At 36.5% G+C, this 18,572-nt stretch overlaps 1 protein-coding gene across 1 annotated transcript in view; it reads left to right on the top strand.

Annotated features, from left to right (window-relative positions):
- The window catches only part of MCTP1 (multiple C2 and transmembrane domain containing 1), an 894,856-nt gene that overhangs the window by 663,050 nt on the left and 213,234 nt on the right, over positions 1–18,572 (top strand). Inside the window, exons 11-12 of the mRNA XM_042781174.1 lie at positions 5,748–5,934; positions 10,863–10,956. Of these exons, the coding sequence (XP_042637108.1) occupies positions 5,748–5,934; positions 10,863–10,956 (281 nt within the window). The remainder of the gene's footprint in view (positions 1–5,747; positions 5,935–10,862; positions 10,957–18,572) is intronic.

Genomic DNA, 18,572 nt, shown 5'->3' on the forward strand with positions numbered 1-18,572 from the left:
GGAAACCCAAGGAGGGGTTGCTATGAGTCAAATCAATTCAATGGCAGTGAGTTTGGTTTTGGTTTAATGCTGCTCTGACAGGAATGTACTACAGATGGGATGGCTTTAACAAACAGGACCTTATTCTCTTACAGTTTGGAGGCTTTACATCTGAGTTCAAAGTGCCAGGCTCTAGGGGCTAGATGAAAGCCCCTCAACCTAGGGATTTAGCTTTGCCTCCTGCTCCTGGCCCACTGAAGCTGGAGGCTTTTCTTCACTTAGGCAGCTGCTGGCTGCTGATGCTGACAAACCCAAGGTCGACAAGTAAAAAGGCATAGTCCCAATGTTACTAAACAACACGGCAGGCCACTAATTCAAGTCCAGAAAAAGATTGGCAGGGAATGGCAGGTTGCTGAACAAAGACTTGGCTATATGCGGGGTTGAAGTGTGCCTAAAAGCTGGAGACCTTCCTCAAAGCCGCTTCTTTTTATACTGGGAACCGCTCACATCCCTAAAGCAGTGACTCAGCTGCTCCAATAGATTCCACCATGGAATTGATTGTCAGTCTCACCCTGAGGAATAACCACATGCAGCTGCCCAGCCACTAACCAGGCCCAGCCAAGTTGACACACAACCTCAACTACCACAAATCTGAAGGTACTTCAGTAATGGCAGAAACTGGGGTGTTTCAATTCTACTAGTCCCTGTGTGGTGCAAATGGTTAACACACTTGCATGCTAACCAAAAGTTTGGCAGTTTGAGTCTACCCATAGGTTCCTTGGGAAAAAAATGCCTGGCTAACTGTTTCCAAAAAAAAATCACCCCTTGAAGTCCTATGAGGCATAGTTAGTTCTGCTCTGACACACATGAGGACAGAATCACCCTGACAGCAACTGTTAGAAGTGATAAAACTGTAGTGGTTTTTAAAATCTAAGTTGACATCCAGATCCACATTGGACTCCCTTCAAATTTTTTTCGTTTGAAATGTGGGTCAAAACAAAAAGTAGGTACATGCAGTGAACACATTATATATTTTTACAGCACTGTCATCCAATGATTATTCAATATTCTATAGCTCAGTCATTCTGCCCTTCAATCCTATGAATGATGAGATGAGAGGAATTTTATTTGCCTATATTATAGTTTTAAGGAGGTCTGGTGGCTCAGTGCCTAAGTCATTTGACTGCTAACCAGAAGGTTGGCAGTTCAAACCTACCCGTCACTCTGCAGAAGTACAATGGGACACTATACTTCTGTAAAGATTTACTGTCTCAGAAACCGAATGGAGGTTGATATGAGTCAGAATCAACTGGATGACACTGAATTTAGGTTGGTTTTGGTTATGTTATAACCAAACATTTCATTATATTATAGTTTATTTTGTAGTCGTATTTAGGAAATATGCTAAGACAGACATTTTTTTATAGGGTTTTAAGGAGTCCCTAAGGAGACTTGGTGGCACAACAGTTAGGTGCTTGGCTGCTTACCAAAAGTTGACTGTTTGAATCCACCTGTGGGCTTCACACTAGAAAGATCTGACAATCTGCTCCCATAAAGATTTCAACCTAGAAAACTTGGGCAGTTCTACTCAGTTATATGGGGTCACTATGAGTCAAAGTCAACTGGATGACACCACCACCACCACCGAGGAGTCCCAGAGTGGTACAAGCAAGCGCTCAACTGCTAGCTGAACGGTTGGCAGTTTGGACCACCCAGAAGCATCTCGGAAGACAGATCTGATGCTCTGCTTCTGGAGGGTTGCCTTGAAAACCCTGTGGAACAGTTCTACTTTGCACACACAGGTTCACCATGAGTCAGAATCAACTCCACACCAACTAGCAACAACAACAACAAAAGTTTATTATCAGAAGCCATGAAAGTTGCTTTGTACTTCGCATGCTTAGAAGAAATCAGAGTGATCATAAAGTTAAGTATACAACAGACCTAGAGGAATTCAGAGTCACTAGCTACATGTGGCAGACTTAGAGGAGGAATTCAGTATACGATCTACTTTGCTTTTGGCTTCTATTAGATTGTTTGTTTCGGTTTCTCCTCCTGGTTGGCATTATGAAAATACATCTGAAGAATAATATTTTATTTCCTGTAAGCCAAGCTTGTTCTCTTAATGTCTTGTTTTGTAGAATTGCAGAGAAAGGAAGATGTAACAAGTGTAAATATGGATACAGTTATAACAAATCATGGAATTTGGGGATGCTGAGAATTTGAAGTTCATCTAGGCAAATTACCTCACATTACAGAATAGAAAACTAAAATTCGAGAGGACAGGTTGCCTTGAAAAAGGTCACACAACTTATTAGTGAAAGATGGAGAGCTAGAGCAAGGAATCTGATTCCCAATCCAGGGCTCTTTTCCCTGTGTCAGCTGCTGTGGACATATTCTCAGAGTTTGTGAATTTGTTTTAAAACTTTTTAAGTTTGCATTCTCGTTTTGATAACAATATAGAACCATTTATTTTCACCTACCCTGGACCATCTGGATAACATCTTACAACCATTTTTTCTGTATTCAAACTGTATTGAATCCTTCATCTGTTCAGGCCTTAGAGGTACAGGGGAGCCAAATACAAGTGAATCTGCCCCACAATAATTAGTACCATATTAACATTGCAATTGACTGTTGCAAGATACCATGTTTACACAAAGTAAGTTAAAATCATTCAAAAGCAGCAAAGAGGTAGCTTTTTCTCTGCCCCATTTCAGCAGTAATTTGACTTAATTTGATGCCATCTAATACAGATGTCAGTGATACTGTAATGCTAACTTTAACAAGTTAACAAGACAATTTAGCTTTGTTATCAGGTGACACTTCATTTAAAATGGTGTCTGAAGATTATTCCTGAACAGCATTTTAAAATGAATAGGAGATGTGATTAACTTCAACCAGCAAAAAGAGTTTTGAAGTCATCAGTATACGTTTGTCCAATGTATCTGTGTAAACAGGCATTGTCCACATTAAAATTGCTAAAACCATAATTCTGATATGAGACTAACTCTTTCATTTGGAACATCCAATACTGAACAATCAATTTTGGCAGGAAAAAAAACATGATTTTTCCTATAAATTTATAGCTATTTTGAATTTTATGAGCTTCATTGTTTTTAAATTACAATTTTTAAACTTCAAATTTTTCTTAGTTTATCATCTTATAATAGCTGTAACTTCTTGCCTAGTTTGCAACTTCTTGCCAATGTTTAAAGATCACGTAGTGCCTAAGGCACTTGACTGATAACCAGAAGGCTGGCAGTTCAAATCCACCAGCCACTCCTCAGAAGGAAGATGGGGCAATCTACTTCCGTAGTGATACTCCCTCGGAAACCCAAGGAGGGGTTGCTATGAGTCGGGGATGACTCGAGGGCACATAACAACAACAACAATAACATAACAAAGATAACGTAATTCCAGACTTGGAAACTGAGATTTTTCCTTCTATTAAAAATAAGTCCAGATATTACCCAGGATTGAGAACCACACACTTAGCACACACTTTCTTGTTGGGTGTATGATTGCTTAATGACAGACTGATCAAGGAAAAAGCCTAGAACTTAGATTTCAGAGTCCTGGGTTCAGGTCCTGGCTCTGCTGGTAACAACTATATAACTCCATTAAATCTTGTAATCTCTCTGGTCCTGAATTTACTCACTAGTAAATTAAAAATTGCAAGCATCACAAACCCTTAAGCCTATTGGTACCAGATGCAGTAATTAAGTGAAATAGGCTATCTATACTCTGGTAGCATAGCGGGAAAGGCATTTGCTGCTAACCAGAAAGTCAGTGGTTCAAACCCACCAGCTGTTCCATGAGAGGAAGATGAAGCAATCTACTTCTGTAAAGATTAACAGCCTTAGAAACCCAAAGAGAGTTGTCATGAATCAGAATTGACTAGATGGCTATGAGTTTGTTTTTTTTAGTATACATAATAGGGAGTAGTAAGGAGCTCTGGTGGTGCAGTGCCTAAGGCATTTGACTGCTAACCAGAAGGTTGATGGTTCAAACCTACCAACCACTCCACAAAAGGAAGACAATGCAGTCTATTTCCTTAAAGATTTACCACTTCGGAAACCCAATGGGGCCTCTGTGAGTCAGAAGTGACTCAATGGCAGTGGGTTGAGTTGGATTTTTTTTTTAATAGGGGGTATTACAGAGCTCTGGTAGTGTAGTGCCTAAGGCACTTGACTGCTAAGCAGAAGGCTGGCGGTTCAAACCACCAGCCACTCCTCGGGAGGAAGGTTGGGCAATCTGCTTGCGTAGTGATACTGCTTCAAAAACCTAAGGAGGGGTCGCTATGAGTTGGGGTCAACTCGACAGCACATAACAACAACATTAGCAGAGCAATATGGTAACTGTATATATTCACACACTCTAATTCTAGGGAGATGTTTTCTGGATTTGGTTGTTGTTGTTATGTACTGTGGGGTTGATTCCAACTCATAGTGACCCATTATGACAGAGAAGGCCTGCCTCATAAAGTTCTCTAGGCAGCAGTTTTTACAGGAGCAGATTGCCAAGTCTTCTCCTGTAGAGCAGTTGGTTGGGTTTGAAGTGCTAACCTTTCAGTAGCAACAGAACGCTTAACTTCTTTTCCACACTTGGTATGAGCTTTAATTTCTTGCTTTTTCAACTGTTAGCATTTAACACACATACTTCGTACCACTTACCAGGGTGCTTCTTTGCTTTTTTTCTTTTTTTTTTTGCATCTACATTCCTCTTCCTCCCATTGAGTTCTGTCCTGGCAATTTACCATGTTAGCTAATAGGCAAAAATAAAAGGAAAATGTCAGACTTACGTTCAATTTCTAAAAATCGCTCATGCTAAAAAGGTAATTGAGCCCAACTATGAGCTTTGATGCCCTATTCACAGGAGTCTAACTGAAGAGCAAAACAAGAGACAATAAATAGACAGGATGAGGAATAAGAAGGAGCAAGAATTTAATATGTCCCTCATAAGGACACCCTATTTATGATATGTTACCACATTTACTCTTGTAATTGGCTATTTCCTATTTTAAATGCCTTTTATTCATGCCTGCCACCTTTCTTTCAGTTCACTGGCCTCACAGCCACCACATTATCTTTCTCTTCAAAATCAATTGGCATTTTTATGAAAAGAGTTTGCAAGGTGTTTAGCTCTGAGAGTGGCAGACATAGCATGGGTTGCCACATTATGAAACCACTGTTAGGACAACTCTGGTGCATAACACTTGAACTACAGTGTTTTCAGGGGATTTATTTTTTACTCGGATTTATGCAGTATATTAGTAATAATTTGTCATGGCATGAAAAATGTTAAACTTCTGATATTGCCATAGTGCATGTTCTTATTTGCTGCTTACTAAAAATTATGAATGAGAAGCAATTACCCATTGTTGTAAAAGTAATGCAAAAATTCAGGTTCTTGATAGTTTGCCTCTAGATCACGATAGTCTTTATGTCAGCAAAGTCCACTGACCTAATTCCTCAGGCTATCTAGGGCTTGAAAGTCCTCATTGCTTTATGAATATGGTACCAGTGCATAGTAATAAAATCAGATAAGCACATTATATGTATATATCTTATAGGAAATAAACTATTATAAACACTAAAATGATCAGAGTATGAACTTTGTGAAGTCAGCTGATATGAAGACATTCCTCCAGTGGCAGAAATAGTATTTCTATTGATTTATTTTTCATGTAGCTCTGAGCAGCCAACATTTCTACCATTTGATGTGGCAAAGAAAGCCATTTGCTGATTCAAAACATTTGTTTCCAGGTGCCAGGTCGACCTGTCAGCCCTCAGTAGGGAACAGACGCACAAGTTGGAGTTACAGCTGGAAGAGGGTGAGGGACATCTGGTGCTGCTGGTCACCCTGACAGCTTCGGCCACAGTCAGCATCTCTGACCTCTCTGTCAACTCTGTGGAGGACCAGAAAGAACGGGAGGAGATATTAAAGAGATATGTACGTATGTAACCCTCCTCCTTCAGGGTCCATGTGTGACTAGACAAGAGTGTAAATAATTTACCTGAAGTGATAGAAGTACCCAGAGAGCTGTCTGAAGGAAGGATTGGCAGGGGCAGAAAGCTGGGCAAATGCAAATGCCACACAGAAACCCATGTATCATCCACCATTCACAAGAGGTCTCATGGTCCCTAGGGTCTCTTTGAGAGCTAGGTGTGGGATTCTGAGATTCTACTCACTGATTTTTACAAGCAAAATGATCACACAGGGAAGCTTTCCATAAAGAAAAGTCAAGTTTAGGCCTTTCTGCAAAATCACTTTAAAAATAACTCCTTAACTCTTTGTAGTTGCAATTAAGATTTCTTTGTTTTACCAAGGCTGAAATGGAGTTAATGACATTTACATTCATTAGTAGCTTGGTAACTAGAGAGGATTAAAATTAGTGATTTTTATTTTCAACTGCTTGGAAAAGCCTTGCTTTATTTCTTTGATGATTTTTTAGTTGAATGTCAAATTAAATTAAGATGAAAGGGCTTTACCTATTAATCAGATGTGAAGTGACAAGGTAGAACAGCGAATCACCAAAACAACTGCCCTCCTCAGATTTTACCAGATGAAAAATTCACAGCCAAATCCACTTATTTCCCAGCATCCTTGCACAATGCACTTCCCGCCGTGTAGTTTTCTTGAATCAACAGAGAGAGGAGCTCTTACTCCACTGTTCTCTGTCAAAGGCGACTCGGAAAAAGTAAATGTCTCAGTACTCATGAAGCTGGAGAGAAAGGTTTTCCACTTAAAATTACAAAGCTTGCATTGTACCATGCTGCCAGGTGTTTAGAAGGCTCCTCTAGACACTCAGCCATGAAACCAAGCTCTGACTAACAAAGAAGTGCTTAATTTTTTTTTTTTTTTTAGATTTTAAAATTTTCCTATTTGCTGACTGACATCCTTTCAATAACTGAATTTAATAAAGATGTACCTTATCAGGCTGTGCAGATAACATGAAGTGCTGGTGCTAATGCTCTACAATATTCTTCAAACAGATTAACAGGATGTGTGCTTCAGCAAATTTATTCTGGCTATCTCCACTGAATCAGCTGTCTGCTAATGCTTGTACAACTCATCCACCAATGGTGTTATCATAAACAGTTTAATAGAGGTGACTTAGCAAGGCTAAATAGTATATATTCTTAAACCAACTAAGTGCCTAAGGTTTTGTTGTGTGGCATCTGTATATAATTGCAGTTAGGAAAATTCACACTTTGGTATCCTGTGCAATATACTCTCTTGTTACTGGTAGTGATCTTCATGAATTCAAAAAAAGTTTAAAGGAATTAATTTGTGTATTAACATAAAAATTCTACTAAGTGTTAAAGACTATATTTGATAGATTAATATTTTGATACTATCCCATATATTAGAATGATATTGCCACATAGGTAATTAAAAGTAATCCAGGTCTTAGTGATTCTTCTTCTTCTTCTTTTTTTTTTTTTTTTTGCTGGATGGACTTCTTTAAATCATTTCCATTCAGAATTTGAATATTTATTTATTTTCTTTCAAATGTTAGATATTATTTCAATAAAATATGAAATATTATGTGAATGGCCCAGCTAATTATCAGATTACATTCTACTCAATATATTAAAATGAAATATATATAAATATATTAAAAAAACCTTAACCCTGAATTTCAGACATAGGCCTATATCTCCCTCCATACACATACTTGCTAAGGAGCTACAACATGCATTACAGCATACGTAATACAAGGACAAAGACCTGTATCTTAGGGCTTCAGTGTGTTCTCTTTTTATAATTCAGATTGTGAAGTGAATGAATGGAGTATTGTGTCTGAAATACCACTTGTTTTTGAGATACATAGAATGCAGGGTATTTGATTAGTTTGGAGAATTATTTACATGCTCTCCTATAAGAATATGTGTATTAAAAAGTTGAGGTTAAACTTAAGAATTGTGCTCAAGAAAATAAATGAATTGTCCCCACTCTTATATGAAATAGCCCAGAAACTGTTCTCCATCGCTGTCATTTAGCTGTTCATTGCTAAGCGTCGAAGCCCCACAAATTAAACAGACATTACTGTGTGAGCCATTATTTGATCACCACATTCTGAAAAGATGGCTAATTCCATTTTTCTTTTTTCTTTTGGGGGGAGGGAAGGAGGGAAGGTCAATAGGGGGCAGTTAGTAATGGGTGGTAGACCAAGAACGATTGTATGACCTTTTCAGAACGGGTATGCTGAACCCTTGCTCCCCCTTGTCACAGTTTAAAAACCAGAGGAGCTAGTTTAGAGAAGAAGTTGTTAGCATTCCATTTTTATTATGACATTTCACAGTCATCCGATTTAATGTCCCTTGACCGGATTGTCCACCGTGAGACGATGGGCTTGAAATGTTATTTAGAGCATTGATAAAAGGTGAGCAGTTCTAAGATGACAGCGAGTCATAAGGCTGGTGGTGTGACATTAATTTTCTCCATAACAGAGATGGAATAAGACGTCACGGTGACAAGCTGTCAATCAGCTCTGGCCCCTCAGAGCATCTCGATGCCATAGGATGGGGTATTGCCTCTCCCATAATAGAGCTGAACTGAGATGCTCTTCCTGACAGCTGCTGCAGCCATAGAGAAAATATATTATACAGCCTTTCATTAAAAAAATAAAGAGGACTCCTCTCCAGAGCATTTCAATCTTTTCCCATCTATTGAGGGCTGAAAGGATTCACAGCAAATCATAGATTCCTCTGCTATGGAAATTTCTGGCTTCAGAAGCCATCCAGGTTTTAAGGCCTTTGAATATAACCATAAACAACAAGGCAGGGATATCTCCTGGTGAAGCATTACTTAAAGTCATGTTTTTAAACTAATATATTTAAGTTATTTGCTTTTTTTCCTGGAGTTTGTATTATAATCTAAAGAGAGCCCTGGTGGCAAAATGGTTAAGCACTGGGCTGCTAACCAAAAGGTCGGCAGTTTGAACCTACCAACACTCTGCAGGAGCAAGCTGTGACAGTCTGCTTTCATCCTGTAGGGTCACTATGAGTAAGAATAGACTCAACAGCAACGGGGTTGGTTATTATAATGTATGTGTCACTGGCCTGAACATATGAAATTTGCAATAAATTACTGAGTGTCAGCTGACTTGAGGAAATGAAACCTTCCAACACTTCCAACAATAATTACCCACTTCAAATGGGAAGCAGAGCATCACAGCTAAAGCACCAGCAGACAATACGTCTGTGGAATAAAGTTGCCAGTATGAAACGATTCTCAGACATGAGGACTGATGATATTTGTTTTAGTAGCAGTGAAACTTGGTATAAATTGCTCCTGAAAATTAAAGTATAGACACTTTATGATAAAACAATTTCCCAGCATTAGGATAGGAGACTTACCTGGTTTAGAATATTGGGTAAGACAAAGCTTCCCAAACTTGATCCTTACTGTGTTAGGAAAGCAGCATACCTGCACACCTCTAAATTGATGTTCAAAGCCCCCCCCCCGTGAAACTCTTAATTTACAGGAATTTAAATGAAGATAGAAGTGCATTTTCACTGAACCCTGTCATCTGGGTAGTTTAAAGAGATTTGGGATGATAAACAATTGTTTAGAAACAATAAAAGATTAAGCGTTAATCCTTCCATAAACATTCCTTTTTCTAAAAGTTAGGCTATGAGATTACACATATAACTGCATTTTCTCTTCTCAGTACACCAAGGTCATAACTTCAGTGTAAACAATGGCTAATCATACGAGACTGATAAAGTTCGTATCACAGTATGCTTTGGCTTGTCAGTACATTCACATTATTAATAAGATGATGAGAATGCTCTTTACTTTAGTTACATTTTAATAGATAACTTTATTATATTGTGCTCCCTGGTAATGAAGCATTTTAAAGATTATGATAAAGAAGTACCTTGGATTTACTGAGTAGAAATGCTGATCTCTTCATAAGAAAACTGCTATGAAGCATAAAGAAACAAATATGCATTGGTATTCTGTAGGTTAATTTTACTCTCTAAATATTTATGTCCTTTAATTAGACTTAAGAATTATTGTATTGTTGTCCTTCTTAATTCCTTCAAGGACTACACATATTAAGACACTAGTATTAATTTATGAAGTGATACAAATTTTATAACTTGGATCTTATTTTTCTATTAGTTTCTATATGTTCATTTCTATACATTTTAGAATGTATGAAATGAAATTATAAGTTTAAGAAAAATTACTCATCACTTTTGAAGTTATTATTAGTCAGCAATTAATTTATTTTTATACAGTATTTGTATCTCTTTTGCTGAAAAGATTTATAGAGCAACATAAGTCTTTTGAATTAAATATTAGAAGGTGATCATTAGTTAATTTAACTCTTACCTAACACAAGCAGTTTCTAGAACTCAACAAGAAGAAAACACTAGAAAAAAATAGTGAGTTGAATAGTAACTTTCTCATCCCTAAAGGACATTACACAACCAACAACTTAAGATTCAATGCTAAGAATCATTAGTTTCCAAGCCATCCATATCCACAGATGAAAGATTAATTGAGTGCTTTGGTGGGGAGGTTGAAAGAAGAAAGCAGACATATCCTATCCTATAATTTACATTCACCATCTATTGGTCATTATTTAAGAAAATGAAATGTTGTAGTATTTTTTCTTCTTTCAAAAAATATCTACTTACACAGCAACAAATATCAAATAAATATGTTGGTATGTGTGTGAGTGTGTGTGTAAATGTAAGTGATAATGGAAGAGTAATTTATATTGAAAAAACACAAATGACTCTATGAACCACTTGAGCAGCATCTTAAGATTCACCGTAAACCTTGGCATTTTCTCAGCACTCTCTTTAGGACCTTTTAGGTGCTTTCATGGTGCTAATACTGATGTTGGGGTCTTTCAGAGCCCATTGAGGATATTTCACAACCTGAAAGACGTAGGATTTCTTCAGGTGAAAGTAATCAGAGCTGAAGCGTTGATGGCTGCTGACGTCACAGGTAAGAAATAATGCAATTCCCCTCTAGCATATATCAATCAGCATGCAAGTTCTACACCATTTCATGATCTAACTTTGCATTTTATCTTATTGGATGATCCAAGTAAACAATTTAAATATAAGGATTCAGAGGTGATCTTACAAAATTTGCATATCTCTCTATTTTTATACTGACACTGTTTTTTATAAGGCAGAGTAATATGTTAAAAATAAACAATAAAAAACAAAATAACTGGTCACTGTTGCCTTCTCCAGTGTTCATTCAACATTGTTGTTATGTGCTGTCGAGTCAGACCCAACTCATAGTGACCCCTTCTTGGGTTTCTGAGGCAGTATCACTACGAAAGTAGATTGCCCAACCTTCCTTCTGAGGAGTGGCTGGTGGATTTGAACTGCCAGCCTTCTGGTTAGCAGTCAAGTGCTTTAGGTACTATGCTACCAGAGCTCCCAACATAATGGGATATTTTTTTCATCATTTCAGCATCTCTCACACAGTACCATCTTCTCTCGGATGATATCATAGCAACACAACACTTGTAACTCAGACGTGAATGAAATCTGTGTGCATAGTTCAACAAAAAGCTGAAATGCATCAAACTCAATACTTTGGTATGAACTCTTGGTATTTGGATTGCTGAGCCAATTCTTTAGCTGTACAAATTCTTCATTGCTACCAAGAGATAATTCTGGATCTAAACTAAGCATCTAAATTGTTCTAAATTTTGTATCCAGGAAGCAGGCCACCAAAGATCCCAAAATTACTCTTGCCTCTTTGTGTACTTAATTTAAAGCTTCCTGATTTAGATATGGCTCTTGCTATGACATGTTAAGAAATGGCTTGATGGTTATTATTTCATCAATGTCTAGAATTAAATCCCCCCCTTTTTTCCTCAGTCTGCAGCTATGTGATCATTCATTATTGCTTAATTTTAAAAAGATGTAGGGATATTTATACCATTTCATGAATTATCCTTTTCAAGATGGATAGTAAATATGACTGACTGGACAAATTTTTGTGTAGATTTCTGTGGATCTGAAGTTATCCACTTATTTTTTGTGAACTTGCTAATGTTTGGTAAAATGACTCTAAAGAAGTAACTGACTTAGTTGAAGGAGAGAAATGCACTTTTCCCATTATCTGAGAGTCTCCAAATTTATTATGTAATTGTGATGCCGATTTTTAATTAACTGAACAGAATCAGAACCAAACTAAAAGGTAGCATGCCTTAAAATTAAAATAGCAGATGTTTGCTCCAAAATGACAATATTCATTCATTTTAATATTTGCATACTATCAAGTGACTGTTTATTCGGTCATAAAAATAAAAATGGTGAGAGTGAAAATTATCCACTCATTTATAACCAAAAAAGATAATAAAAGCTATCAAACATTCTTTCAAAATAGCAAACCAGAAAATCATGAGAGAGGTGATAGTTTGTAACCTTTTTGCATGTATGCTGACTTGATTCCTTTTACTAAATGGTCAATTTAGATTCATTCATTTTCTTCTTTTAAAAAATATTTCTGGTATGGTAATAATTTGATTAATTTTTGCATAATAATTTCTTATTAAAAAAATACAAGTATCATTTACTTCAAAAGCTTAGATACCTCTCCATTACACCTGCCGTTACAAGTTGAATGCAATTACATGTTTGTCTTCTTTTGGAGGGAAGCTGTCATTACTTTTAAAACTTTATGAATATGCAAACTTTGTTAAGCCAGTTGGCTTATGTGCCACTATGGAAGTTAAAATACTTGTTCTTTCAAAGCTGGAAAAAATAGAGCTATTTCTTTCTTAATAGTTCTATGTAAATTAATATGAATAGCAATAGCTTTTCCCTAGAGATACAAGGAAACATAATTTTGATTTGATAAAAATGAACACTAACTTGGGGAATACTAAATAACAAATTCTTCATTTTTTTCTTTGAGTTTTAGGGATATAAATCTAATGATTCCTCATTCCAAGCTGACCTTATAATCTAATGTGCTCAGAATTGAACAAGAGAGATGCTGAACTATTCAAGGACAAGAGAATAATTCAGTCTTTGACCTTGCTCACTCTTGGACCTTCTGTGGTCTTTGTGACGTTTGTTATGGTGGCAAAAATTGAGGGCCATATATTTAACTTAGAAATGTTGGAATATACCACCAAGTTTTTGAAATAATCTTTACTTCTACAAAGGATTAATACATATATGTCCTGATTCTTCTTGTTCATTGTCATTAGATTTGGGGCACAAATAAGCTCTCTTTATACTTTGACTTTTTTAAAGAACTTTTAAAATGTGATGTATCAGTGGATAATAATAGTCAAGCTCTATAAGATACTAAGCAACGATTTGAAAAGAGGGAATTAAGTGAATAGTATATCTTCAAATCCTCAAATTAGCATCCTTTTAGAATTGTTGTTAATGAAAAGGAAGTGACTCAACTTGAGTTTGTTTTTTTGTTTGATAACTCTCTATGCAAAACCAGGAATATTGTCTGATCTGATCCAAAGGTGGTTATTACTATAAAATATTTCGTTGACTGCAGAAAAGTTTTTCTACACAAGTTGAAGAAATAAAACTTACTTTTGGCCAACTGTACTCTGTTTATTTTTAATATTTTAAATTGATCATAAAGTAATAAGTTAAGCTGAATTTTTTAAAATTATTTAAGATGAAAATTTTAAATTATAATATTCCAACATTAAACATCAGCACAGGAAAGATTCCATAATCTTTTAAGTAGCCATCAATCTTACTGCAGTTATAAAGAATTTTTCCCTTTCAGAATGTAAAATTTTTCTTTTGTTACGACACATTCATTGAGAAACATTGTGATACTGTATTAACTCTGTGTGAATAAAGAGCAATTGAGACTCTCTTTGAATGAGTGAGTATAAAGCACAAATTACTTTTTAATGAAACCCTCAATTCTTTCTTTTTCCACAAAAAGCCTATAGCCTTGTTCAACTGAACACTACTACAGTAGGTCACTTCAGTTAAGCCCCTAATAAACAGTTGATAGTCGAGGGTAGTTTTTTCTTCAGTCTCAATAGACCAGTGTTGGACAGTGCACTTCAAATCATTAAGGTTAATACAGATTTTAAAAAGAGATTAACTCTGGTGGTTAAGGCCTCAATTTACAACTCCCACACATACACATGCATTGAGCGAGCCACAAGAGTGGATTGAAATTTCAGTCAAATTGGGGGCAGCCTTTCACAGCCTTGAGAAAGTGGCACTTTAGGTTTAAAAGTTGGTCAGCAAAATTTTTCCTAAGAGAAAAAAACTTGAGTAACAGAGAAATACTGCTCAGTATAACTTACTTACCTTTCAGCTAACCAGTGAAAAGGTTAATGTTTCCCTACACTGTCAAATCAAAACCTAGAGACTTTCTGGTCCTGTGTTCACTGGGCAAGGTTCTCTATACCACTAAATCAAGTGTTTCTTGAACTGGACAGATTGGAAGGAGAGAAAGACCGAAGGGGGCACCATTTTTTAGTGGTGGGAAACAGTTCATGTTGGAAATGGTCTTTTCTAGCTTCTAATTATCCTTTTCCTTGGGCAGGGCCTAATTTCTGCTTTCAACAGATCACTTCAAGTCTTCTATATTGAGTGAGGCTTTCTTTGCAGAGTGTTTAGACCTGGTCTATTGGTTCTTTCAAGTACTAAGAGAAGAAAGAGAAAAGGGTTCTTCTCCTCAGCCCCTCCCCTTCATTTTCCCCTGGGTTGTTTTTTGAGCTCCAGAGGAAGAGGTCATAGTTTCCCCAGGGAGACCAGGCACTCAGTTTCAGAAACAGTGATATGGGAGAACTGTGAAACCCTTTCAAAGCCCTACCTATTCACTGTATTAAAAGGTACACTCATATATAAAACTTCTCCACCCCAGCTGAATTGATCTCTCAAATTAATGCACCGTCTCTTTTAGGAAATGAAGGAGAGAAAGAATTTTACAATTAACAAACTCTGTCATTGACATATGCCCATGAAATGAGCATATCTTTTTCTAAAACAAGGCTCTGCATACAGACTTGAAACTCACCAGCCCCGCAGTCTGGAAATCTACTAGTTATTAAGGGAGATGTTTACTACCCCTTTATTTGCATAGACTTTTCCCATGTTTTTCTTCAGGAAAACTGTCTTCATTGTTGGAAAATATTTAAGTAACAAAACAGCAGAAAAAGACATGATACAGTTTTTTTTTTTTTTTTTAATCAGCTTCCGCGAGAGACTTATTATCTTAAGAAATAACAGTTAGCAGCTCACATTCATTAGCAGAACTAAATTTAAGCCCCATTTGACAGAGTGCCTAGAAAACATTTTGTTTTGCTGTCTGTGGGCTTTAATTAAGATGTGTTCAATTTCAGTCCTCTTCACTCTACCCCCCTCCCCACTTGCTGTGTCACAGACCGGCGATCAGACACTTTTAGATGGTCCGGCCCATGACTTTGACCTTCTGCGCAGTCCGGCGTTCCCTGGGGAACCGTTCAACTCATGAGGTCTGATTTCACACTTCCAGGATGCCTCAGCTCTCTTAACAATGACAGGGAGACAAAGCCCTTTAGAGCAGGCCGCATGGGGACTTGTTTAAATTGGAAACCAGAGAGGAGTCAAGGAACAAGGTTATGGGCTACAGAATAGTGCTTTTAATAAAGAGCTCACAGCTCTGGCTCAGCTCAAAGAGGTCTACCTCTGTACAATTAATTGAGCCATTTATCTGGAGCATCTTGGGCCTCTACTTTCTCACAGAATTGCGTGGTAAATATCAGCTAAGAAGCAAATGAGATATGCATGAAATGAATTTTAACACTTTGATTACTGTGCCTCCAGTCTTCATTAAAAGTAAATTTATTTGTATTTCTGACCTCATTATCAGTAGGCTGCCTGCATTTTTATTGGTTCCTGTGATTTCCAGCTTGAGTGTGTCATGAAGGTATATTTTATACAGAGATTTGGATTTATTATTCTTGGTATTTTTCCCTGAACATTATGGGACTAGTCAGAGAGAAAATGAAAAGGCAGCTGAAGAGAAAAAGGAGAGTCTGTTCTTTGAAAGTTTTATTTACAGTTGGAGAAATACCAAGCACATATATATAACATAGACAAGATACTGTCCTTTAAAAAAATGAACTTTTAGTGGGTTACTCTAGAAAATTAAGTCAGATGTATGCAAGTGTTGTTTTGAGTGGTCCTCAGAATACAACATTTCTATTGGAAGTAGCCAAATTGCATCTTTTATAGAATTACAGCTGCTTGAATATTTAATAGCATGTGAATTTTTAATCACCATCATCATATTTAATAATATTGATGATATCTGATTGATGCAGACATAGATTTTATGATCTTTATTTAAAACCTATGTTGGAAGAAGAGGAAGTATATATCCTTTAAGTGCTTTGTATTTCCTTTGAAAGTGCCATATATAAAATATACTGAGAATTTCCCATTTTTCTAGAGTACCAAGGGTAAAACAATTTACCAAATAACAGAGTTATCTGCAGCTATGACTCTTAATTTCTTAACTCTTATTATCTTAACTTCTTAAAATTATATTACTTCAATCAAAACTCATAATTCTTACACACAATGTATTTAAATGTTGCCTAAAGTATGTCTTTATTTCTCTTACACAACTTAATATTATTCCCAATCACATTTTTAATAATTAGGCTTATAGATGATTATTATTCAGATAGTGTACTTTGGGAAGAAATTTTATCTAATTTGTAATGCATCCAAACGATCAAATACTTGAAATTCTTGTAATGATAATATACCTAGTATAGAAAGCAGTATCACATATGCAAAAGTTAAATATCTTAATGCTATATAAATATCTTCTTTGAGAAAAAACTGAACATGTAAACCAAACCAATAAATAAATAAGTAAAAAGGCATCATAAAAAAGGAAGCAAACCATTGCTCTCCATTCTTTCATGAATGAAGAACTCGCATAGAAATAAAAGTTACTTCCTTTTAGTGATTCCATTTAAAAAAAACTAAATTAGGTTCTAATTATAGAAATGCAAAAAAAAAAAAAAAAGTCCTTGAAAACCAAACCATTGTCAGCAAATATTTGTCAAAAGAGCAATGAAAATGAAAATGTAGCAGAAATGCTGGCAAAGTCTGAGTCTGAAACACAGTTTTATAGGAATTACAGAAATCGTGTGTGATTCATATGCAGGTCACATGGTCTGAAGATACTGCTTTGGAAGAATAGGTGGAATGACAAAAGAGAGTAATAATTGGGTTTGATATGCTCTAGAGGTGAAGGACTATGGGCTAAGAAAGTGGTGGTCCCACTATCAATGGGAAATGAAGGAAAGAGAAATACTATAAAATAATTAATTGGGTTCTGTGGAACTAAGATTACAAAATGATCCTTCGAGTAAAGAGATAGAGAATTGCTGATTTGGCTTGAAGGACCAGCTCCAAGGATTTCATTCAGTGCTTGAAGAAATGCTTTCATATGCTAGAATCATTGTTTAAAATTATGCTATTATTTTTATTTTGTTGCATCACAATATGGTTGTGTAAATAAGCAATTCATTTCCCACAATAATGGGTCAGGGAAGTGCTGCAAACAGAAAAGATCAGGATTTAACTATGCTTTTGGAAAAAATCTTACTGTGAAGATACTGTGTTATATGACAGGATGACAAAGGAGTCCCTGGGAAGAGCAAAAAGTTAACATGCTCAGCTGCTAGCCAAAATATTGGAGGTTTGAGTCCACCCAAAAACTTCTCAGAGGACAGGCCTGGTGATAAAAACCCTACAGAGCACAGTTCTATTCTGATAGACATCCCTATGAGTTGGAATTGACCCAAGGCAACTGGCTAGTTAGATAGGTTACGATAGTATAGTTAGACTCACAGATGACTGAACAGTCAAGTCCAAAGGGTGATTATTAAAGGATTCATGTCAGTGGTGATCCAAAGTGGAGGGATTCAGAACTCTGCCCTGGGTCTAAACTGTCTGACATATTTACTTATGACTTTGAGGAGATAAATGATTACTTCCTTATCCAATTGTTAGGAGGGACAGTTAATTATTTTTCTGTGAGACCAAGATCCAGAAAGGGAAAGAAAGAATGGAGGGAGGGAGTCGGGGGAAGAGGCTTAGTTAAAAAAGATGAGCACTGTAAAAGTACAAATCGAATGCTGGACCTGGGTACATATGGTGATGCCTCGCTTTAACAATAGAAAATTAGAAAAAGACTCTGTGGGTTAAGTTGAGTCTAAGCTTCAGGAGAGTGAACCCTACATACATCAATGTTGTTACACTGAAAAAAAGTGAAGTGTCCATCAACTTCTACTGAGACACCTAGAGAAAGGAAGATGTTGAGGGTATACGATATGTTCTGTCACATATCCAAAGGCCTGTCTTAAAAAGGGTATAGTTAGGAGCCAGCCAGCAAACTAGGAATATAACTGCTAAGGTTCAAGTCCAGAGAGCAGGCTTCCTTCTAGTACATTTAATCAGAAAGACTTTATTACAGAGTATTAAGTGGATTCCAGAATCTTTGGTTGGAGGGGTGGTATATAAAAGGTCCTCTAAATTCGGTTTCTACTACTCATCTGTTAGTTTGTCATACTGTACTTGCATGTTGCTGTGAGGCCA

Source organism: Orycteropus afer, unplaced genomic scaffold (genome assembly GCF_000298275.1).
Source record: "Orycteropus afer afer isolate SDZICR_OR568_19922 unplaced genomic scaffold, OryAfe1.0 scaffold00093, whole genome shotgun sequence".
Taxonomy (NCBI): domain Eukaryota; kingdom Metazoa; phylum Chordata; class Mammalia; order Tubulidentata; family Orycteropodidae; genus Orycteropus; species Orycteropus afer.